The sequence below is a fragment of the Sarcophilus harrisii genome, chromosome 6 (assembly GCF_902635505.1).
Source record: "Sarcophilus harrisii chromosome 6, mSarHar1.11, whole genome shotgun sequence".
Taxonomy (NCBI): Eukaryota; Metazoa; Chordata; class Mammalia; order Dasyuromorphia; family Dasyuridae; genus Sarcophilus; species Sarcophilus harrisii.
In genome coordinates, this window is record NC_045431.1 from 64,051,967 (window position 1) to 64,071,261 (window position 19,295).

General features: G+C 35.9%; 1 protein-coding gene across 1 annotated transcript; it reads right to left on the reverse strand.

The window, feature by feature from the left end:
- Positions 1-250: 250 nt before the first annotated feature.
- Positions 251-14,780, reverse strand: MGARP (mitochondria localized glutamic acid rich protein). Its single transcript, XM_012552208.3, has 4 exons — positions 14,548-14,780; positions 4,944-5,047; positions 3,480-3,585; positions 251-751 (listed from the first exon to the last, which is right to left on the reverse strand). The coding sequence occupies exons 1-4, from the start codon at positions 14,630-14,632 to the stop codon at positions 270-272; spliced, it is 777 nt and encodes a 258-aa protein (XP_012407662.1). The 5' UTR covers positions 14,633-14,780; the 3' UTR covers positions 251-269.
- Positions 14,781-19,295: the final 4,515 nt, after the last annotated feature.

The window sequence follows — 19,295 nt, forward strand, 5'->3', positions numbered from 1 at the left end:
CATGATCTCTCCAAATCTACCAAGCTTTCCTCACTCTCTAATCTCAGAGGAGAAATTTCCTAGGACATTTACAAAAGCTTTCCCCAAAGCTATCAAATGATTCCACATCAAAGTGTTGAGAAAGTAACCTTGAAAGATGAGTAATTCTTCGTGGAATTGACACATAACTCACCCCCATTCTGACACCTTTCTTGACCTAGAGGCTTTTTATTTACTTATTTATTTTAGTAGCAAAAGGAGATTAGATTACGTTTTGGGTCGGGGCAGCCTCAAGCCTGCTGAGGGGCTTCTTCCTGTAATTCAGCATCCGCGTGGGTTTCAGCTTCAGAGGGAGATTTATTTTCTTCCTCCAGTTCAGTCCCTTCAGCCGAAGCTTTCTCCGGCTCAAGAGCTTTGGAGCTAGCCTCGGCCTCCTCCAGCACAGCTGCATCTGTGACCTCCGGCCCTGATTCCGTACTGACCTCAGCAGCTTCACTTAGCAACTCTGGCTGAGCTTCAGCACTGACTGCCTGAGCCTCCTCTGAGCCAGCTTCGACGCTGACTGCCGGGGTCTCCTCTGCGCCGGTTCCGACGCTGACCGTCGGAGAGTCCTCTGTATCAGCTCCGACACTGACTGGGGGAGTCTCCTCCGGAGCTGCGTCTTCCACATCGGGAATTTCTTCAACCGCTGCCAACCCAGCTTCCAACGGAGAAGCATCATTAGGGGCTTCTGAACACACTTCATCGGCTTCTGTGGCCTTTAGCTCCTCATCTGTTGAAATTCATTTCATTAAAAGACTTAAAAAAGAAAAAAGAAATGGCAGCAGAAAAATAAAAACTCAGACCGTCTACTTTCCTTATAAGTTTTTTTCAAAATAACATTTGGTGATAAAAACCTATTACTTATGTTCTGCAAAGGCAGAAGACAAAAAAAAAAAAAAAAAAAAAAAAAAAGAAAGTTAGCCACTGTTATTAAAACAGGATCGTTTTAATTTACGAAATTTCCAAATTAAAAGGGACCTCCAAAATGAGCATTGTAACTACTTCTCTGCTTTTTGCACAGGTGGTGTCTGCAGCCCGCTGCGGCCCCATGCATACCCTCTGCTCCTTTCCGTTGCAGAAACCCTAGCTTCCTTCAAAACACAGCTCAACTGCGATCTCCTTCAATAGTTATTTTCCTGATGCCTCATGATATTATCATTGTTTTCTCCCTCTCAAAATTATTTCGTATGACTTTGTACTTCTCTCGTGGTAATATTATCGTAGTTTATCATTCCATATAGTAGATTAAAACTAATAATAGACTATAAATGCCTTGAAAAAGGGACTACTCTTTGTTTTTATATCAAGATTCCTTCCACATAGTAAGTTCTTCATAAGTGCATGGGACTTCATTTTATGTAGTTTTGTGAAAAGAGCCTTGGACATGAAATTAGGGGAAAAAAAACAAACTATGGAATTCTATTGACAAACCACTTCATTTTCCTGAACCTCAGTTTCCTCATCTGTAAAATGAGGTAGTTCTTACCACACAGAATTGTGGTGGGGCCCAAATGAAGTGATAGAGATAAAGCACTTTACAAATCTTAATTTGCTATACAGTGACCCAAAAGACTTAGTGAAGTTTTAAGCTTTAGACTTATTTAACTGGAAGATTTATCTAAATCTAAGCTACAGAAAGTTTAAAGATTTATCCTTAAAACTTCATTAATTTTTTTCTCTTTTTGTTTTGTTTTTTGTTTCATAACATGACTAATATGGAAATATGTTTGACATGATTGCACATATATAATATATCAAATTCTTTATTGGCTTAGGGAGGAGGGGAGAAGGGAGGGAGAGAGAAAAATTCAGAACTCAAAATCTTATTTAAAATGACTTTAAAAGGGCTATATTTGTAATTGTTTTATTTTATTTTTTAATTCATTTTTATTGAAACTTTTTTATTTTCAAAACATATGCAAGGATAATTTTTCACCACTGACCCTTGCAAAATCTTGTGTTCCAGTTTCCCTTTCCTCTTCCCCCATCCCCTCCCCAAGACGGCATATAATCCAATATATGTTAAACATGGTAAAAATATATTATACATGTAATTGGAAAAAACACATCTAAAAATGTTAGCACTAAGTCTTTTGGAAAACTGTGTAAATATCAACTGCTATTATTATTATTATTATTATCATCTAGGTAACTCATTACATTATTGTGCAAAGTATAGGAAAGGAAGTGTCATTCCCATATTTCCTAGCACAGTGCTTTGCAATACTTCATGAATGCTCTTCATTCATTAACATTCATACTCCCCCCTTTCCTTTCTTAATAATAATACCTTGCATTTGTATAGCACTTCACAGTTTAATAAGAGTATCATTATCAAGTTGGAATAAAATCTTAATGAAAGTAAAGGAATTAATACAAGGCACCAATTCTATACTATCTCACTCGTGTTTTTGCATTGCCAGTGTTCAGCACAGGTCCTGGCACATAGTAGGCACTTAAACTTTTTGACTTATCGTCAATTAAATTAATTATTAGCTTGCTTGACTAATTGAATTGATTAAATTACATATTAATCATTGATTGAATTAAACAAATATTAATTAAGCACCTGCTCTCTGCTATATGTTGGGAACTAAGCTAGGTATTGAAATATAAAGGAAAAAAAAAGTTATTTTCCTTCCTCTCTCCCCTCAGTTACCTTCTACCAGGGGAAAATAACAGATAAACAGAAAAGGGAATGTAAAACATGTTCAAACTAATAGGAACTGAATACAAAATCTATTAGGATGCAATTGAAATTTTCAACAAAAAATGTCATCTGTTCTTAAGATGGCATTTCCCCAAATCAATCAGGTTGAAGAAGTGCCATTCAACCCCAAACATCTAAATGAATTTGTAATCTAGTGGATTCTGGTCAGAAACACAAACAGACCAAGACAATATTGGAATGAAATTGACTTTGTGATAAAACAAAACAAAACAAAATCCTACAACTTTGTTTCTTTATCTCAAACTGCTGAGTTAGACAGATATGAATGCCCCGGATTCCATGGACTGAATGAAGCCAGAACTCTGAAAAGATAATAGATAATACCTCCAAACACAAAGGAGTCAAAGCAGTTGGTCAGCAATGTAGGCTAGTAGTATTATAGCCCCAGAGCTGGAAGAACCTTAGAGGTCATCCAGTTCAACCCCTTCATTTTATAGATAAGGAAACTGAGGCCCAAATAGCATGACTTGTCCAAGTTAATAAGTGGCAGAGCTAGAATTCAGACCTAGGACCAAACTAAAAGGATTTTCATTCATCAGATTTTGTCATTTCAAATATATATTTTTAGGTTTTAAATTATTTTTTCTTTGTTGAATGAAGACCATCTGTCAGTCTCAGATTCTGTATTTCCTTGGGAATGGAAAGCAATGGCAAAGTGTCCAATATACAAGCATTAAAAATAGAATATTTTGTGTATCAAGATAGATGAAAAGGAAGAAAGCTCTACCTGGATGTTGCAGCATCTCTGGTGATTCCTTCATAGCACTTTTCGCTTGCATGGTATTGATACGTTCTATGTACCGAGACTGGTCTGATGTGACTGTCCTATAAGCCTGAAAGCAAATGTATACCTGTATTTAATTCCAGAGTTCTTAGAATGAGGATGCTGAGTTCCAGTGTTATAATTTCCTGGATTTAATCATGAAAAATGAAATATAATTTGGTACCAGTTTGTTTTTAGAACTAAAAAGAGATGAAATACATTGCCTTTTTTTGTTTTTTGGCCTGAGGGGAAGGGAAGGGGCAGAGAACTCCTGGGTGAAAACTCCTTCCACTGATCCACAATTTGTATCTTTATGGTCTTTTTTTTTTTTTAAGTTTACTTTGATTTCATTTATTTTGAGTTTTAGTATGGTTTTTTTTTTCTTCAATAGCATTTTATTTTTCCAAGTAAAGATAGTTTTGTTTTTTCCATAGTATTTCATTTCCCTGAATACATGTAAAGATAGTTTTCAACATTTATTATTGTAAAACTTTGTGTTCTAACTTTTTCTCCCTCCCTTTCCCTTGCCCTCACTAAGCAGATAAGAGTTGAATATGTCATAGCTTCTGGTCTCAAAGAGATTATTGAGACTCTGGAAGGCAAAATGTTTTGCACATAGTCATATCTAACTAAGATGGGTCAGAGGTAGGATTTGAATCCAAACATTGCTGACTTGAAGACCTGCTTTTTAGCTTCTGTACTACAATTCTCTCCCTTTAATAAAATAATGAGCAGGTCATAAGAAATGAAGCTGGCAGGAATCATAATGTGCATGGATTCAGAGCTGGAAAGCACCTTAGACATCACCTCGTCCCTACCTTATTTTTCATAGAGGAAATAAGATTCAGACTTGCTCAAGGTCATAACTGGCGGAAACTTGCAGATTCTGGATTCAAACCCAGGTCTTTTGACATCAAAGCCATTAATCTTTCCAAATTGCTTCTCAAAGAAAGAAAACATATATTCTATCAAGCGAAATAAAGTAATGAAAATAAGAGAGCTATAATTCAAATTAATAAATCATGCTGAGACTGAAGCATACAAACATTTTCTGATTCATCTACAATCCTGACTCACAGATTGTCATTTAGAAAAATGCACATTTATAATGCCTCAAGTAATCGGTCAAATTACTGCTGTCATGTTGTTTAAATCAATCTGTGTACAATGAGTAACTGAAGCAGTAAGGCAATTTTTCCCGACACAAAGTTTCCTTCATTTCATATATAGGCTGCCTTCATTCACCTACATTCATGTTAGACTACAATATATGACATTCACCAAAATTAACATTTGGGATCGTGAAGATCACAATTTTATAGTTCATGAAATTGGCCAAACATTGGATAAACAAAGAAATGTGTTTCCTAAACATCCCATAGCCTTGCATAATATAGGTCATCCTACTGTAGTTATAAAATCACTTACATAATATCCACCAGCACTAAAAGTGACTCCAACAAAGAGATAGTATATCATGTTTGACCCAGCTAATCCAGGGACTCTCTTAGATGACATCTGTCGAAGGGATGCTGTGTAAAAAAAAAAAAAAGAAAAAGAAAAAATTATGCTACTTCCACTACAATGGATAATTTAAAAATAATTACATTAAAAGATACACTAAAAAATTAACTCATTTCTCCTGTACTACTAATTACTTTATTTAAAGATAAGTACAGATGTTTATTTGAAACATAGTTTCAGTTCAGTATAAACAGATCTATATTTAACAAAGAAGTGAAATGTTTATAATACAAAATAATTCTAATAAAACTAAAAGAAAAAATCAATAGAAAGAGGGGAAGCTCCGTTCCACAGCTTCCCCTGTCAGGGAAAGGGACTATAAAAAGCAGGGGAAAGCACATGCCTTTTGAATACATAAATATTTTAGTGTTATCTTTTAAAATCCACTAACATATAATGGATTTTAGTAGCTATAGGATTCAGTTGTTTTTACATTAGGTATCAAAAATGTGGATTTTTTTCAAAGTCAATTTTACATATGGATCATAACAGAAATTTAATATGTAAAGTATATAAATATGTAATATATATAAAATATAAAGAAATAAAAAATCCATTACTTCTATGGATCAATGGAAGTAAGCATGTTTTTAAGAAAAACAAGTTTTTTTGGAGGTCTAAGTGACATTAGAGGTCATAAAGTTCATCTTCTCCATTTCACTGATAATAAAACTGAAACAGACTTATTACAGACACATAGAATCATATAATGGCAATGAATCTTAGAAAACTATCTAGGTTAATTCCACCATTTTTTTTAATAGAAGAAGAAACTATAGTCCAGCTAAGAGACTTAACAAGAATCAAATAGCTTGTGAATGGTAGAAGTGGGCCTAGACAGATTTCAGAAAAACCTGGAAAGACTTAACATGAACTGATGCTGAATGAAGTGACAGAACCAGGAGAATATTGTACACTGTAATAGCAACAGTGTGTAATAATTAACTCTGATAGACTTAGCCTCTCTCAGCAATATAGCGATCCAAGATAATTCCAATAGACTTGTGATGGTGAATGCCATCCATATCTAGAGAAATAGCTATGAAGACTGAATGCTGATCAGAGTATACTATTTTCACTTATTTTTCCTTCACCATGGTGTTTCTATTTTGTTCTGATTTTTTCTTTCACAACATGACTAATATGGAAATATGTTTAACATGATTGTACATAAAAAAACCTATATCAGATTATTGGCTGTCTTGGGGAGGGGGAAGGGAAGAAAGAAGACAGAAAAATTTGGAACTCAAAATTTTACAAAAATGAATGTTAAAAAGTATCTTTATATGTAATTGGAAAAAATAAAATATCATGTGAAAAAAAAGAAATCTGATCATTATCAAAACTGACACAGTACAGTAATACACTGAGTTTCCATCTCACATTCTTCATATTGACAAAAAAAAAAAAAAGAAAATGGCAAATGTTGGAGGAGCATATGAATGAATTAAATAAAATTAATATTTTATTAGATTTTAAAATTTTTTCCATTTAATTGTACTTAATTTTTTCCAGTTATATGCAAAGATAGTTGTCAGCATTTATTTCTGTAGGATTTTGAATTCCAATTTTTTTTCTCCTTCTTTCCCTTATCTCCTCCCTCTCCAATATAGCAAACAATCTGATATAGGTTATACATGTAGAATCACATTAATGCTTTGATGGTGGAGCAGTGAAATGGTCCTGCCATTCTGGACCCAGCAATACCACTATTAATCCTATATCCAAAAGAATAAAAAAGAGAAAAAGGACCAATGTTTTCAAAAGTATTTGTATAACTTCTTTGTGCATTTGCAAAGAACTACTATGAGAGTGTCCATAAATTAGGGAATAAGAACAAATTATATTATATAGAAAGGGAATGTTTTTGCTCCATAAGAAATGATGAAAGGGATGGTTTCAGCTCACTTGTGAAGACACAAAATAAGCAGAACAATGGGAACTATTAATACAACAAATATATAGTAAAAAGAAACAATATTGAAAGACTTTTTAAGGCCTTTGATCCATGCAGTAACTAATTAAATTTCCAGCAGATTGATGATAAAGCATGCTATCCATATTTTGACAGACAGATTATGGACTCAAGGTGTGGGATGGGACATACATTTTTGGATATGGCTAATGTGGGGATTAGTTCCGTTTGACTAAACATATTTATTTTTCTTCCTTCCTTTCTTTCTTTTTAATTGGAGACAATTGAAGACAATGAGAGCATGGATAGGGAAGGGAGAGAGAATAAATGCTTGTTAAATTAAAAAAAAAAGAAATAAAATAAAAATTTTAAATTGCCTCTACTAGTCTCCAAAATTCTTGTGTTTACTAATTTTCTTTTTTCTATGTCCCTTTTCTAAGTCCTTTTTTTTTTTTTTTTTGCTTTGTTGCATTTATTAATTATCTTTCTTTCCTGTTTATTTGGAAATGTTATTTTCTGATTTGTGGTCTATACATCTTTTTATTCTTTTTAAAATCTCATTAAATTCATCATGCAGTGAAAGCTTCTGAACCATCCAGTTTGATCTTCCTCCTAACTAATTTTTATGCTATTGCCTTTAATTGATCTTTCTCATGACTTTCCCCCTTGTTTTTCTTCAGTTACAGAAGTAACATTTTGTTAGAGAAACGATATGAATAGAAGCAGTTTTCCAAGGTGGAAATGATCATGTCCTAAATTGTGCAGTCCAAAACTCTCCCTCTGCTCTTCTTTCCATTGACTAGTCAGCTCTGTAAACACTCCCTTAAAGCTTTTGGTGCCAGTTGCCCCTTGGGGCTTTCCTGGGTCAGAAAATGAACACATAGAGGTGCCCTCAAAAAAAAAAACAGGTCATCTGTTGATATATTAATTCCACCCCGATGAAACTTATCATGAGGTCACCAATTCTCATTGCAGGCATATGAATGTATCTTCCTACATGGGAATACTCTTTAGTGAAATCTCCCTCTCAAACTAAAGTTTCAGATTCCCCTTTCATTTCCTAGTTTCAACCCATTTCTTCTGCTAGGCCTTATAATCCTTCTTCTAGTTGAGAGAATAATTAACTTCATTAATTAATATTTTCTTGGTAATTGTACTTATTTATCTTTTATGTGGTTCTGTTGTTTTGCAAGTCAAATATTCTTTTCACATCTATGGTCTATTTTAATTTTCTTTTTTGAGGAAATAAGAGTTAAGTGACTTGCCTAGGGTCATACAGCTAGTAAATGTCTGAGGCTGGATTTGAACTCAGTTTTTCCTGGCTACATGGCCATTGCTCTATTCCTGGTCTACCTGGCTACCCTTATGTTTTGGTTTTAAAATTTTCTGTTTTTGCAAGAATTCTTTTGCAGGGATGCTTCTTTTTGTAGAACATTCCTCTTTTTAAAAATTGTTAATTAGGTCGATGTTTGTATGTCATTTGGAGTTACTGATTGAGCTCTTTTGGAACAGTAATATACCATTCCTTTCTGCATTTTGTGGGAGGGAGATACAGAATAATCTTGTGTTATTCAAATTTCCTTTCCTTTACATTAAAAAGTCTTTCTCTTAGCTGTTTGCTGAATTTGTTGTTTATCATTAGAATTATTCCATTTGACCACTATCTGTCTTGGAATTTGAAGCATAGGGTAGTTGCTTTATCTAGATAATCTGTGTACTCTATATTTCAGGACTAATTTCTTATATTATAAATGTAATGCTTCTTTTGAATCCTTCTAGAATTTTGTGTTGTTACATGTTTTCTTGGGATTCATAGTTCTATATTTAATCAGATATTGGTCCCCTTTCTTCTGTCTTGTAATATTTGTTAAGACAGCTTTGTAATCTCTCTTTCTCTGTAACTTGAAAGAGATTTATTAATAATAATAGTAACAAATATTCATTTTAATGCTTTTAATTCATAAACTCCATAAGAACATGGTACTTATCTTTCTAGTTTTAGGATTGTTTTCTACTGATTTATTTGTATTTTTTTCTGAATTGTTCTTGAAAATGTCAATGTTTCAACATGTTCTCTTTATATTTCTCATTCATTTATGATTTTCTTTCATACTTCCCTTGGCTTTTGGATACAACCATAGGATTGGACTTCAAAGCTATCTCAGCCTTCTCTTATGGTGGAGGATTTAATAATATTCACTGGGCTAGATCTTTACCATTATGAGTGCATAGAGGGACAGACTCATCTGTAAAATGAACTGATTATACTTGGTGACCTTCAAAGTCCCTTCTAACTCTAAATTCATATACCCTATGATTGCCTTAAGTTAGGTTTCAGTATTCATTCCTGCAGGCCTGAGTACAGCTTTGTCTCTGTTTCTAGCCTTTGCTCCAGGTCCTCTTTTGTTTCCTCCTGTCCTTCATGGGCTGTATCAGTGGAAGTGCCTTTTTTGCAATCTAGAGGGAAGATGTTGAAAGTGTTACAGGCAAAATCTCTTCATTGTCAACCAAGGGGCCATATCCAATCCAAATCTGATGATTACCCACTTCTTTTCTCTCAACTTCTCATGTGACTGAGAAGAATCAACATCTGCAGTTTGTTACTAATGGAAGATAGGAATGAGTGAGATGTATAGACAAAGTCTGTGAAACAAGAAGACATCCCAGTACTTGGACCCCAAACATAAGTCAGGGGTAGGTTTTTGTGATTCATGCCACAAGTGGAGGCTAAGTGGGGAGGGGTCCAGGAAGATCCTTTTAAAGATTAGTGATCTCTCTCTCTTTTTTATCTTGTAGATTCAATTATAATTGTTTTGCATTTGAGACACATTCCTTTTTGGTAGAGTTTTTGAAAGTTAAGGGGATCTGAGGAAAGTGTCTAGTTGGTTTTTCTTGTTTATAATTTTTTTTATTTTTACATAAGCTTGTTTGCTTTGGAGTTTCTTTTTTTCTTTTATGTATTTTCCCCCCAGATTTTATTGCTGTTAGGGTTATTTTTATCCTTTCTTACAATAATAGTCATTATGTGTGTTATTGGTCTGCTTTAAAGAAATAAAGTTTTGACTAAAAACTGCATCCTAGCCTAGGACCTAATTCCCATGAGTATGTGGTCAAGAATCTGATCCTACCAAGGGATCTTTCCCAGACTCCAGAGATGCTCCAAATAGCCTTCCATTACCTCTTTTCTTTTTTTCTTTACACAGAATGGTGCTCCTTTCTTTGCACTGTTTCCTTTTGAATTTGTAATTCTCAGAAGGATGAGAAGACCATGGTTGTAAGTAAGTAAAACCTTTACTATTAAATTGAGGGTATATGGTGCTGCTTTATGGTTTTGTTTATTTATATAGGTTTTTTTCCATTCAATGAACATTAAATACTATATTAGGTGCTGGGATTATAAAATTAAAAATTTAACAATCCTTGAACCCAAGGAATTACTGATTTACTGAGGATGAAGTGGGTGAGTGTGTGTGTGGGGAACACAACCTATCTGTAAATACACAAAGATGAAATAAATGCAGAGTAATTTCAGAAGGAACTCCCACTTGAGTAAATTAGGAAAGATCTTTTGTAAAAGGTACAATTTGAGCTCAACTAGCGAAGAAAGGATCCAAGGGTTGAGGTGAGGATGGAGTGCAAACAGCTTGTATAAAAAGACTCTGAGACAATGATGGAATATCTCTTAGGGGCACTTAAAAATGACCTCCAAATATTATCGTTCTCTGAGAAATGAAGAGCAGGATGCTCTCAGGGGAAAAAAAAACTTGGAAAGTCCTCCATGAACAAAGTGAAATATATTATATACAAAATAATAGCAATGTTCTGGGATAACCAGCTGTAAATGACTTTGTTATTCTCAGTAATACAATCATCCACACCTACTCTGATGGACTTATAATGAAAAATCCTATTCATACCCAGAGAAAAAACTGATGAACTGATTGTGACTGAATACAGATCAAATACAGATTCTCTCTCATCTCTCTCTCTCTCTCTCTCTCTCTCTCTCTCTCTCTCTCTGTCTTTTTAACTTTATTTTTCTTGAGGGTTTTTATTTTCATTAGGATGGAAGATCCATGTATTCTTTCATAATTTGACTTTTATGGAAATGTTATGCATAATTTCACATGTGATTTCTTAATTGTGGGTGGGAATAAGGGAGAGAACCTAGAACTCAAAAATCTTAAAAACAAATGTAAAAAAAATTGTTTTGAATGAAACTGGGAAAAACAAATAAATAATTAAATTTAAGAAAAATCACCTCCAATATGTCCATATTATTCTTGTTTTTTAGGCAAGGACACTAGCATTGATTAATTTTCATGAAAGAAAAGCCTCTTACAAAAAAATGAAAAGAAAATAAGTTTTTATAGTGAGAGAAGCTATGCTCTTGGGTTAGGTTAATTTAAATAACTTACATCCCCAAATAAAGGAAACAAATTATTTAGTTAATTTAGCTGATAAGTTTGCTTAATTTTATATTTTAATTTCCTTAACTTAAAAAATGAGAACCTACAGCCTAACCAGAGATATTAGTCAATAGGAATCTCTTTAATGAAAAAAGTTGTTCAGTTAGTTGATTGAAGTTCTTTTGTATAGATATAAAATAAGTGTGGGACTATGCAAAAATCCTGAGGATTTTTTTTTTTTTTTTTTTTTTTTTACCTGTGGAGGGGTGGTCATTTGTAACTAAAAGTTGGGAGGACATGCTTAAAACAAATTTTTACAATTTTACAATTTTACAAAATTGTTATTTGAAACCCATCCTAAATAAGTGCTTGTCTGTATTTAGATTTTCAGGTTCTCAGTCCATCTGAATCACTGTCTCTCTCTCTCTCTCTCTCTCTCTCTCTCTCTCCCTCTCCTCTCTCTCTTCTTCCCTTAATCCTCCTGTCCCTTCTCTCTCTCTTCCCTCCTCTCTCTGTCTCTTTCTCCATCCATCCTTTCTTTGTCTCTGTTTCTGATCTCTCTCTGCCTCTGCCTCTCTCTCTTCTCCATCTTCTTTCTCTCTCTTTTTCCTCTTCTTTCCTTTTTCTCCTTCTCTTTCTCTCTCTCCATTTCTCTTGCCTTGTATTCACAACTGTTTCCTTTCTGTCTTTGCAAGTATCCTGATACCTTGTAGATGCTCAGCACAGTGCCTAGCAGATACCTAATGAATTATTTTTGAATGAATGAAGTAAATAAACAAAGAGCTCAAAAGTAAGTACCCGGACCCTCTATTCATCTTTCTATCTTTTCCTTCCCTCCACCAGAATTGTGGATTTTTAAACAAGGTCACAGTTTTCTGGTTTCTGTGGCTACAGGAGATAACCTTTCCCTAACCTTGGCCTGCAGGCAGGCAGTGAATGCTCTAATCATATGTGACACATGAGAAAACAAAAATTTTCTGCCAGAAAGCCCTTTTTGTACAACAGCTGTGGATAGCTTTACCCGACTGATCATCACCATCCTCACCAGTATACTTCTTTCTCCTTTATCTCCTTACTTTATAGATATCTTAACAAAGGGTAGGAAAGTCTTAATGTTAGAGTTAACAAGAAGTGAGGATATGATCCTCTCAAAAGCCAAGGATATTGGTATACAAGAAGTTGCTCTCGGTGATTCATGGAGACAGCTACAGAATATTTAAAGGATCAGTTAATTAAATAGGATCTTAGAATCACCTAAGATCTAAGAATCTAAAGAGCTTTCAGATCTATCTACTTCATCTCAATTATTTTTCTGAAGGAAAAAACTGAGCTCCACCCAAAATAGTTAAGGGACTTGCTTAAGGTTACACAGATTGAAAATGGTCGAGAAAATGGCGATCAAGATTCAAAGCCAGTCCTCCTGCTCCAAATCCAGTGCTCTTTCCATGAAGGTTGGAACAGGGGATCCCTTTTATCTGAGCCTGGACAACAGATAAGAGATGCACGTAGGAGGCTATTTTGTCCAATTCCCTCATTTTATAGATGAAGAAAAAGTGATTTGTCACATTGTTCAGAATAGATTATTATATTGTTTAAGTTCAGTCCCATGTGAATAAAGGTTATCTGTACCCAGAAGCTCCCCTAACCCTAATAATTCTATCCAGGAATACTGGAGATGGTTCCAAGGTATTTTGGGTTTCCCCAGATCCTGGATCTCCCAAAGCATTCTTGGTTTGGGTTACCACACCTAGGATTCGGGATAGGTCCACCCAAGCTTGTGTTTTGGCTTCACACAAGTTTTACTGAACATTTATAATTACTCATATCTATCTCAATTTACCTTTCAAGTTTCTCTCTTATCAAAATTGCTTGCTGTTTTTGTAAGGTCCCCGAATGGGTGCCCTTGTCTAATCCTATATAAATGCAAACCTTTCAGAGTTACATATCCTTTCCAGCTCTCCTCTACCAAATGACGTAACAAATTTTTTTTTAAACCTATTCAGATTTTGGGATTTGTTCTAATGAACAATAAATTAAGGTTGAAAGAGTGACTTGCTCAAGATTATACATTTAGCCAGTGACAGAAATTCAAATCAAGGTCCTCTGACCAAATCTAAAATCCCCTCCATTAAATAATTGCAGATAAAGCTTGCCAAAGCAGCATAGCTGACCAGAAATGGCTTCTAATTAATGGCAGCTACACAAACATAATAAGAGCTGGCATTTATACAGCCTTTCAAGGCACACTAACTTATTTGGGCTTCAAAAGGATTCTACTATAATCATTATTAACCTTATTTTACAGCTACAGAATTTAAATGATGACTATTGTTACAAAACTATTATGTATCACAGGCAGGACTCAGTCACCTCTCTCGAATCCTGGTTCAGCATTCTCCAGTACAACACTGATTAGCTTAGGGCAGTTACATAAGATACTCTTATAATCCAAAGGTGCCCAGACAGCTATCTCTGATATCCCAGAACCCCTCGTTGAGCCTTCAATACTCTCCCCTCTGAAATGAAGATGATTTTTAAAAATCCCTTCAGCACTAAATCTATACTGTGATCCATGGGCCACTAAAAAGTTCAAAGAGTTCGCAATCTCTCCTTTTTCTGGCAAATAATGCTAGCAGATACCTTTAGAAACTGAGTGTTGCATCCTTAGGCTTTTACGGAAACATCCCTTCCCCCTTAGTAACCAGAGCTCTGGATTTGGAGATAGAGGACCTGGAATCCTGTCTATAATTTGATAGCTCCGTGGCCGTAGGTCTCTTGGTACGTCGATTTCCCCATTTGTAAAACTAGGAGGTTGGACTAGATGCTTTCTAGCTCCAGATCTATGATCCTATATTATCTCCCCACATCTGCCTCTCATTCCTTATTTCAGAGGCAAATCTTACGGCATAAGTGGAGGAAAGAAACTGAGTCTACTTGTGACCGTCTCCGAATTTTGAGCGCAGCTTTGCTGTACGGGACCGGGGCGTCTTCAAACCCCGGGGCAACTTTCTCCCGTTTCCGTTCGCAAGATCCGATAGAAAAGGAGGGGATGCTACGTGTCCGGGGGATTCCATCGCTAATCTTCCCGGGATGCATGGTGTCCTGCGCCCTGAGTCGGTGCATCTACCTCCACATACCCAGCTTGCCCGTCGGACAGCTCCCCGCGCCCTGGGGCCGCACTTACCGTGCTTCCAGAGCAGTGGGGGGCTGGAAGGAGGGGTCCTCAGGGGTAAGGTCAGAGTCTTCCCAACAGCCCTGCGGAGATACATGGTACCGGTCCCGCACCCAGTCTCACTGTGCCGAGCAGCGCCCCGCTCGGGGAACCACACAGACGGAGGATTGCCAGGTCCCGCCCCCAGGAGGAGCCGGACACACCGCCACCGGCTGTCCAGCCCCCTTCTCCGTGGAACCGGGAGCTTAGAGTAAGAAACGGTCTGGAGAGAATTGTTGTTCTGCCCTCCCAGGACCTCTGTCAGGACTGGTTCCAGAGCCAATTAAAAGCCACGCCGCGGGCGCACTGTCCGTGTGAGTTAATTCTGGCTACTTTCCACTCTTTTCAGAGTAGACTAGGCAGTTTTCAGAGTGGCAGCATCCAAGAGAAGGGACTGGAAAATAGCCTATCACTTGTCACATATAATTTAAATCTTCCCTATCTTTCCTCATCCCCACGTCTAAAACATCCTGACGAGGGCCACCAAGGCCTTAGCCATGAGGGAGTTGTTAGACCCAAACTAAACGCACGTCACGTTGGGGAGCGTTCTACTTAAATTATTCAATTACAAGCATTTATTAAGTGCTTTCGTTCCAGGCAAGAGACAATTTGCAAAATGGATAGAGAACTAGCTTCAGAACCCGTAAAAATCTGCATTCAAGCTCCACTTCCGACACCTGTGGGCTAGGTGACCCGATTCAAGTCCCTAAACATTTCGGTGACCCCAGGCAATTCTTCCCGACATTTAAAGTGGCAGAAGAAGCACTTACTTGCATCTGTAGAGGGAGTCAGAACACCCACGACATCATGGATTGAGAGAGAGATTTCATTCTATCTACAATTCTAAAGTTCCAGTTGTATCCAGGGGAGAAAAAATCCAGTTGCACCCGTCTTGCTCTGAACAAGTCAAATAAAAATTCTTCATCAATAGGAAATGCTAACACTGCGAGCATCACATTTAGCATCCTGCCTTGACTGATTTCAATATAGTTTGGATGTATTGAACTATACCCAATTATATGATCATTTATGGCTTAGAGCAGAATAGTATAGAAGATACAGCATAGGATTTAGAGTTAAGAAGATCTGAGTTCAAATTCTCCTGCTTGCACACTTACTATCTGTGTCACTCTACGCAAACTGTGCCTTGGTTTTCTCATCAATAAAATGTAACTCTCCAAGGTCTGCTCCAGTCCTAAATCTATTATTTTAGGTTGGAATTATTTTAACAGTTTCAATAAATACAGCAATTTGTTCCTTTCATGATTTCTGCCCATTCTTGCATTGCAGTTTGAGTAAATATGATAATTTATGATTTCAGTGATTTCATAGTTGTTTGAATAAGGTAATTTATGCCTTTAGTGATTTTTGTCATAGTTTGATTAAACACCATAATTTATGCCTACAAAGATTTTGATATAGTTTAGGCACGGGAAATAGGGCATTTATGCCTTCAATGATTTCAACATAGTTATGATGCAGTAAATATAGTGATTTATCCCTTCAGTAATTTTGGCTTAGCTGAATATAGTAAATAACAATAGCACATAAATAATAGAGCAATTTAACCCTTCCATGATTTCAGCATAGTTTGTTTAAGTATCCTCATTTATACCTTTAAAGATTTCAGCCTAGTTTGAATACAGTAATCACAGTAATTTATGCTTTCAATGACATTAGTATAGTTTAGAGATAATAAATATGGCTATTCATTCTTACCTCTTCATGCCTTTCTTTCTTTTGGGGGAAGGAAGGGGAGGCAATTGGGAGTCACATACCTAGAAAGTGTCTGATACCAGATTTGAACTCAGTTTCTCCTAATTCTGGTGTCAGTGCTGTCAATAGATAATTTACCACCCAGCTGTCCCTCTATATGACTTTCTAAATCACTAGATTCTAAACTACTTGAAGCCTACTTCCTTGAAGCCGACTTCCTGATATAACACCTAATATATTATCATGCACAGATATATTTAATATTAAGTTTAGTATATAGAATAAATGAATAGTCTTCAATTTCTGAATCTAATTATTATACACAACCATAATGTAAAACTCTAATCAGAATTAGCTTTCTAGAAAATAAAAAAATTCAGCAAATTCAGCAGAGACTAAAATTTCAACCTGGACAGCTAGATAGTTGATCAAGGAGTAAAAGTGCAGTCTTTAACCACACTTACCAAGAAAAATCTGAAGTTCTTCAAATACTAGACTAGGAATTAGAGAGCTAGAGCTGGAAAGAATCTCAGATGTCCTCTGGTACAACCTTTTCCTTATATAGAAAGGGAAACTGAGGCCAAAGAAGGCTTCTCTTGAGGTCATTTGTCCTAGGTCAAACAGAGAGCAAGGATTAATGTTAAGATTTGAACCCAGGTCCTGATCCCTGATGGAGCCTGATTGGCAATATGTGCAGTCTCCTGGAAACTGCCAAACATCCATTCCAATGGGGCCTTGGGGGTTTGGAGGATTAGCTGCCAAGGCAGGTTAGCAAAATCTATCTTTCTTGCCGCTGAAGTTTAATTATTCTTGCCATAATGAAATAAATTCCATCTTTGAAACTTGGCCAGGTTGTCAGGGAAACATTTTAGTTAAAGGTAGCAGATCATATGGTTGATTGACTTGTACAATTTCCTTTGGATCTGGAGGACAGTCTCTGGGTCTTTTCACTAGGTTTCTCTTCTATTCCCAAGATACTTTGCCTCTCAATTTCTGCTTCTTGGAATCTGTTCAGGCATTTAGTGCCCTTCACCTCAGCCTGAGGTAGGGAGAGTAGGTCAGAGGCTAAATAGGCATGAAATTGCACTTTATTCCAATGCAGATCCCACTTGATGAGGCCCAGTTGAGGGATCCATGGCTTATCTATAAAGGTTTCCTAGGTGATCTTTTAGGCTTGTCAGACAATATGCTATGTCATGGTAATAGTGAAAAATGGAAGGGGGAAATAAGCTTCCAGATAAATAAAATTAATACATATGGATTTAAGAAGGAAGTGGTTGAATGGGGGAAATTTTTTTCTCTCAGAATTCTCAGGTATCGCTTTTGTATCCAAAATGTACAACACTTGTAGATTCTTTCATTTGTATACTTAAGATGGAAGAGTCATTCCCAAGGAGATAAATTCTCAGAAGTACTCACTCAAAAGATTGCAAACTATTAACAACTTTTATGAAAGAATACTCTAAATCACCAATAATAATAGCTAACATTTTTATGGTACTTATTATGTACCAGGTATTTTATAATTATCTAATGTTATCTCTATAACAACTCTGTGAAGTAGGTGTTATTCCCATTAGTAAAACTAATTTTTCTCACTAAGGTATTTACTTGCTTCCACTTTCATGTTTACTGGCACGATAGTATTTTATCCTTGCCTGTAGTTTAAAAAAAAAAAATTATAATTACAAAAGCTGCAAGGAAACAAAAACTCTATGTGACACAGTAGCTTCTCAAAAGTTTGTCTTTTTTATTACCAAAGACTTAATTAAATTATTAGTTAAATTATTAGTAAATAAAGGACTGTTTTTCGATAGCACAAATGGTACTTAAATGAAAAAGTGGTTTTCTAAAGAAATAAAGAGCAAGGATCTGTTAACAAGGATCACCTAGCACAGTGTCTGGCACACAGTTTGATAAATGATTGTTGCTTGACTAATGGCATTTGGAATACAGCCATGATGGAAAGAGTAGTTCATTGGGAGATCATTGTGGTACAAAAATGTACAATATGCAAATGGCATCAGTTCTCAATTTCAAATGGGAAACAAATTTGTTTTTACCATAAGTATTTAAAAACTTACAAGGATCTAGAGACAAAAATAGTTAAATTTTAGTAAGGGAGAAAACAGTACCCTTGGTGTAGTGCTCCAGGATAATTCTACCCTGGTGAAGAGGCTTTGCAAACCTAAGTTGGAAGTTTGTTTACAGTATGGTGGTAAACCGATTAAAAACTATATCTACAGTAAATATTTCGCAAAACAATATAAATTTGAATTAGTAGTTCACTCTGGGAGATGCCATTTCTGTTCATTTTTTTCTTTCACTATTAGATAATTTTCAAAATAAAGTTCATTACCACGCATGCTTTTGAAACAGCAGCAGGCTTGAGCAACAATCATTATCGTGTTGCACCTAACACTGACCTTGAGCACATCCCTGACATGCTTTCTTGACTGGCTAGGAATACAGGCAGAGATGACGTGGTGACATTCCCTACCCAATATAAATGGCGAGTTAACCTTTGCCTGATCGTGACCATATTGGCGGCTACAATGACAGTATACTGGCCTTGCAAATTGATTTAAAGGACTGTTTTTCTTTCTTTCTTTCTTTTTTAATAATAGCTTTTTTACAAGTTATATCATGGGTAATTTTGCAGCACTGACAATTGTCAAACCTTTTGCTCCAATTTTGCCCCTCCTTCCCCCCCACCCCCTCCCCTAGATGGAAGGATGACCAGTAGATGTTAAATATATTAAAGTATAAATTAAATACAAAATAAGTATACATGACCAAACCGTTATTTTGCTGTACAAAAAGAATCGGACTCTGAAATATTGTACAATTAGCCTATGAAGGAAATCCAAAATGCAGGCAGGCAAAAATATAGGGATTGGGAATTCGATGTAATGGTTTTTAGTCATCTCCCAGAGTTCTTTCGCTGAACGTAGCTGGTTCAGTTCATTACTGCTCCATTGGAACTGATTTGGTTCATCTCATTG

What these genes read in the sequence shown, in the direction of transcription:
- MGARP (XM_012552208.3), bottom strand. Translation starts at nt 14,632, where the DNA reads ATGTATCTCCGCAGGGCTGTTGGGAAGACTCTGACCTTACCCCTGAGG. An exon ending in TTAGTGCTGGTGGATATTAT is followed by an intron (nt 3,586 to 4,943) that starts GTAAGTGATTTT and finishes ATTTGCTTTCAG; the next exon opens with GCTTATAGGACAGTCACATC. An exon ending in AGAGATGCTGCAACATCCAG is followed by an intron (nt 752 to 3,479) that starts GTAGAGCTTTCT and finishes GAATTTCAACAG; the next exon opens with ATGAGGAGCTAAAGGCCACA.